Source organism: Acanthisitta chloris, unplaced genomic scaffold, assembly GCF_000695815.1.
Source record: "Acanthisitta chloris isolate BGI_N310 unplaced genomic scaffold, ASM69581v1 scaffold501, whole genome shotgun sequence".
In the NCBI taxonomy this organism is placed as follows: Eukaryota; Metazoa; Chordata; class Aves; order Passeriformes; family Acanthisittidae; genus Acanthisitta; species Acanthisitta chloris.
The window spans coordinates 9,701-15,436 of NW_008654114.1; the positions used below are offsets into that span (position 1 = coordinate 9,701).

The 5,736-nt window shown below is 47.0% G+C and overlaps 1 protein-coding gene across 1 annotated transcript in view; it reads right to left on the minus strand.

Moving 5' to 3' along the window:
- Window positions 1–5,736, minus strand: part of LOC103810419 (neurofibromin-like) — a gene marked incomplete at its 3' end in the record, with an annotated part of 14,451 nt that overhangs the window by 6,998 nt on the left and 1,717 nt on the right. The window contains 8 exon segments of the mRNA XM_009083317.1: window positions 363–464; window positions 1,292–1,406; window positions 1,518–1,579; window positions 1,745–1,959; window positions 2,382–2,661; window positions 2,884–3,024; window positions 4,504–4,697; window positions 5,630–5,736. The exon segment at window positions 5,630–5,736 is cut by the window's right edge and continues 18 nt beyond it. Of these exon segments, the coding sequence (XP_009081565.1) occupies window positions 363–464; window positions 1,292–1,406; window positions 1,518–1,579; window positions 1,745–1,959; window positions 2,382–2,661; window positions 2,884–3,024; window positions 4,504–4,697; window positions 5,630–5,736 (1,216 nt within the window).

Sequence of the window (5,736 nt, forward strand, 5' to 3'; positions counted from 1 at the left end):
AGGCTGAAGCAGCAGCACAGCAGCCAGGCCCAGCCCTTTGCCCAGCGCAAGGCCTGTACTGGCAGTCAGACACCCGAGGGCTCAGCCTGGCTGCTCTGTGCAAGGAATCTGCCAGCCTGGGCACAGCCCTTCCCGCTGCCACGGCCGGAGCAGAACAGAACATTCTACAGCACTTCTCAAGCCTCTGCACAGGCCCCACAGACAATCTGCCACACTGCCCATATGTGGCACTGGAAAGCATGAGTCACAGCACCGAAGCAAGAACTGCAGACACCCCAGCACTCACATCTCTGAGGTTATGCCCATCACTCAGTGTTCCTGTACCAAACATGCTCTGATTGTCTAACAACCCAGTTATTTACCTTGTTCAGAAGAGGCTGCAGCTTGGTGAGGGCTATAACTGTGGCTTCTATTAGAACTTGGCTATTGTAATTATCAGGGCCTTTTAAGCAGCTCTCAAGTCCCTTTTTGTAGGAAAAATAGAGAGTAATTAAAAATACAACCATAATTACATTTTGCTTTGTAAAAGGAAGATCAAAGCTCTACACAATAATTGTTGCTCTCAATTATTCACAAAGCCTGAGCTCATTTTAAACCAATTCTCAAGAACGTTTCCAAATGGAGGTTTACACAGCAGTGAAGTATGTGCTGCTGAAAGCAGCTGCACGATGAGCACCACAACAGTCAGGGTGCAGGGCAAGGGGTAAGAGCTGGAGGAAAGCTCTTTTGTCATTCAGATGCTGCTCAATTAAAGTCTATATCCATGAACTCTAATAAAATGCTTAAAGGACACGCATTTAGCACAGTGTTCCCCTGCATGGAACACAACCTTCTCTAGGGGGGTGGAACATTACTGTCAGGCCAGGCAGTCTGTGCCTCAGAGCTCCCTGACAGAAATGTCCTGCTCTTCACTCTGTGCACTTGTAACGCTTCAGGTTCTTCACTTCCTTTAAGAAAAAGGAAGTTGTGCATCACATGAATGCAGGTAAATGTCCTAACAGACAACCTCTCACTTATTTAAGCACAGACTGCTGAATCCACTTCTGTCTCAAATTTTAAACTCAATATTGAGGTCTCCTGTGACTCTAGAAGTCACAGCAGTGATGGAACTTACTGCCACCAGATCATTTGGAACCAGAAGCCTGGGCTACAGAAACTGTGTTTCTCACCAGTTCTATGCAAGCACATGCCTGAAAAACATGTTTATCCTCAAATCATGCCGAGGTCTCTATTTGATGGGAAGCTAAAAACAGCTCCTTTCTGAGTCACAAAGGCAAACAGACCCATGTACCTTGCTGAGAATCCGGATGATTTGCTTGATCTGTCCGTGAGACACACGTTTACTGATACAGCCAAAGACAACCAGTGCCCTGGGCTGCAGGGAGGGGTTGTACTGGAAGGCAAACCTGAGGAGGAACAGAGCACACTGCATTAAACAACACACACCACAACAAGCTGAGAATCATCAGTGTATGACACAGGCAGGGAGGGGTCAGGGTTTGAGATCTCTGACATACTTCTGAGCTAGCTCAGTCCACTGGTCCAGCCACTTGCATGTTGGAATATCCCTCATACAAGCCTAGAAAAGATTAGGGAACAGTACTTTAAAATTCAGACTGTGCAATGGTTTGGCTCTCTCAGCTATTGCCCGCTCAGTCCCACGGCTCAGCAGGTGCCTCTGCCTGCACAGCTGCTGCAGGACGTGTCCCTCTCCCTCAGCATCACCTCCTCCCAACTCACACACCTCCATGATCTCCAACAAAGCCTCGGTGACAGTCTCCAGCGAGGTCAGCGCGAACGTCTCCCTCTCGTAGGAGCCTGGGGAGAAGGACCTGTCGCGGTAGCTGGAGCGGAAGGCGATGACTGCGGCCGACTTCACCTTGCTGATTCCAAACAGCAAATAAAACTTGGGCAGGGAGAACTCAGTCAAGCTCAGCCTTAAAACTTGCTTGGTCTCCTCTGTTGAATAAAGTTTGACAGATTAGATTAACCAATAGGTAATACCTGTTTTACCACTGTAGCTTCACAGTTCCCTTCTGGAGCTGATAGTTGTGTTACCACATATTCAGCCCTTCAGAAGGTGCACATCAGCCTTAGCACAGGTGCATTTCCCCCTTTGCCTTACATGAACCCACTGGTACTTTCCTCTCTTTTCCTACACCCCCTTACACAAATAATTTACACTATGCACCTGCACTGAACGAGATCTTCTTTAATTCCATATTCATTTCACATTGATCATATCCTCGTTCTGATTTGCATTCAAGCTGAACTACAACCCAAACTCTCAGAACAGTTTGCAGAGAGAAAGGCAACTCAAATATTTGCCAAACAAACCACAGGACAATCAGCTTCATTGAAAACCCCCAAGGACCACTCACCACTGAAGTGAAGCTGCGAACAAGTGCAAAGAGAGTGAATGATGTTGATGACGAGCCCATGAGTGGAAGCTCTGAGGGAAAGGGGACCCGTGGCCACCAGCAGAGTCACCACGTGGAAGAGGTAGGGCAGGTGCGCTGCCACGTCCAGGGAGTTGTTGAAGGAGAGCATCAGCATGTAGCGTGCCAGGATAGCTATGTCATCCCACATCAGGTGCTGCTCCAGCGTGGGAGTGGGAGACAGGCAAGTCTTGTCGATGATTTTACACATCCTCCCAATCACCTGCCAAGAGAGCAACCACTCTGTTCTACTCAAATGAGGAGCACAGCTCAAAGTCTCAGTGAAAGCACCACAGTTCAGCACTGGAATTATTCTGCTGCTTGGAACCTGTTTTACCATGGGTTTTGCCTTATTGCCTGCACTGAGTTACCAGTTATCAGTGTCACACCAGTAGGGGAGCTGAAATCATTACATAAAAGGAAGCTGAGGCCCTGGGGAACTGACCTTGCTGGACACCAGTTTGACATTCCCAGAAGCCAAGGCCACAGCTGTGTCTGCCATCACCTCAGCCTTGATGGAGCCCAGGCCCCCCGTGGCACTGGTTTTGATGAAGCTGTCCAGCACCACATCGAGGAGATCTGTGATCTGCAAGAGAAAAAAGTCCTTCCTCAGCAGTCACATTGACTTTAGTTTTCCGCAGTAAACTGCCACGTAAAGCAGTGATCATTCTTTTCTTAGGCTGAACATGCACAACTACCACAAACTGAGGCATCAGTTTGAGGGACTCAGTATTAAGGCCCATGGAAATTTTAGCAGCATGAAGCTGAATCCTATCAGGTTTTACCCAAAATGCTTCAGAACTGTGGAGAAACTATAAATTACTTTGCAATACTTTTACTTTATTGTCCACTTGAAAGTGTAACTATTTATAAATGCTGAAGTCAGTGAGAAGGAACCAGGTGTGAAGTGGAAGAAGAAACATTTCCAGGAAAATAGGCAAGCTCTCATCTGTCAGAGATCTTGCAGAGAGCACAGTCAGGTGTGAATACAGCTGCCAGGAAACCAAATCTCTTCTCATGTTAGGAAAAAGAGACACTTCATGTTTATGCAGGTAAGAATCTAATCTGTTCAAGAGCTCAGAGAACTCTCAGGCTCTAAAGGAAACACCCAGGCTAGGACTGATGCTGTGGCAGAAATGGTACAAGCTCAGCTCTTACTGCCTTATGAAAACTGGTTGCAGTTCTTGCTGAGTCAATGACACAGTTTCTGCTGACTGCTGTGAAATATTCCATCTTTTGTTCTCTGTATTTACATGCTAACAAACTCTGACACTGGACACAACAGTCACATTGCTCTCGGTATAATTTCAGCTTTCAAAAGAAGTTTTTTGTTTTTGTTTTGGGGATGTTTTGTTGGGGTTTTTGGCCAGCTGAACAAGCAAGAAAACTCACTCCTGCATCCATTTGTCAGTTCTCCCACATTCCCACCAGCAGCTCTTCGATGCTGAGCTGCAGCAGCTTGGGTGACAGCTAAAATACCACCAAAATCACAAAAATAGCATGACAGGAAGGAAGTTGATGCAAAGCTCGTGAGTGAGCTGGGCCACAGGGAACAGAGCTGGTCTCGTCTGGCCAGACACCTCCTCCATGGATCCATGCATGATGTCACCTCAACTTTTCTACTTTGCAGGGATGAGGACCGAACTTGGCTCAGTGTTAAGCTAACCATCAACAGGATTGGAACCAAAATGCTTCTGTTTCAAAAGGCAAAGAGCAAAAGAAATGTTCTTTCAATGCCATGTGCTCATGGCCCTCACCATCAGTGCCCTGTTCTGTCCACCCTGTGTCCCTCCATTGTGGGTACTGACCAAAGAGTTACTGCTGACACTAACAGCTCGGAATGAGCAACTCTCTGTGAGGGCCAGGAACACACCTCTTGAAGCCAGAGCTCATTAATGATTTTATGAAGTACTTTACAGAGTGGAAACCTCAGAAGAACGTGCAAACCACTCTCCACACAGCTGCCAGACCTGGGTTATCTCAAGAGCCATTTTAGCCTTCTGCGTTAACACTTGAGTAGTTAAAAACTCTACACATCTGTTTACAAATGATGCAGAATCTGTACCTGTCCAAGACTTCCCCATATCTTAGCCTGAATGGAAGGATACATCTGTTTTTCATTTATGGTCATGGTTATGAGTTTATCCAGAATAGCAGTGACTCGCTGGCGCTTGGCATCGTCGTTGTGCTTGCAGAACCTGACCAGGTTGGACAGCCAGGGAGTCATATACTCCAGGCACAGGTGCTTCAGCTCAATGCCTGAAAGAAAAAGTCACCTTGTAACACAGCCTGCACTTCTATGTAATTCTTTGGGAGCACTTCTCCTCTCAGTTTTACTGTCTAAAGTAATTAGTGCCAGAGCTGAGTGAAGAATACTCTAACACTGATATCAGGGAACATCTGGAGGCATCTGGCAAGGAGAAGGTGACATCTGAGTATCTTATCACAAGATGTGACATAGGGATCTATGCATTCAGTGTCAGGCAGGACTACTTAATTTACTTTCTTTGGAATCTTGAGAACGCATTCTAAGCAGCTTCCCACAGTAGTCAGAGGTGTGTTGTGCCTGGGAACAAGGGATGGCAGGAGGAGAGCACCAGAACCAGATGTGCACGTGAGAGAGGCTCAGTCTGAAAAGATTTGCTCTGCTACGACTAAGGAACTTGTAACTGTGGTGTACAAATCTTCCAGAATTCAAACCTTCACTATCACAGACCTCAAACTGAGGTTTTCTGTTCTACAATATTCTCTGCTTCTGGTACTTTAATAACAGCCTGACAGAAATCTCTCCACAGTAACCACTGTACAGACTGTCACAGTCAGATCTGTCTCTGAATGAACTCAACCCTCTAGAGGAACGAGGTGTCCAGCAAACCTCATTTGAACATGAATTCTAAGGTTTACAAGGTAGCTACCTGTTTCCTATCCGCTCCACGAGAATGCCAAGGACACACTCAGACGTGCAGGCTCTGCCCTGAGAGGTGCCATGCAGCCAGAGAGCTGCTGCCTCCAGGCCCTCACAGCTCAGCCAGGACACAGCCAGAAATGGACAAGCTGAAAGCAGCTCTGAGCAGCACTTGCAGATTCCACTTGCTGCGACTCAGTAACATGAGGAAGCTGGACTGACTAAACCAGACAGCTATCAACACACATCTCTTCAAGCTGGTGGTCAGCACACTAGAGCTACTCACTTGATTTGCTGAATCCCGAAATACACTCCTCCAAGAACTCCAGGGTGAGGTGTGGCTCGTTGGCTGCCAGAGTCTTACTGATAGACACAATGAACAGGGTGTTGTTG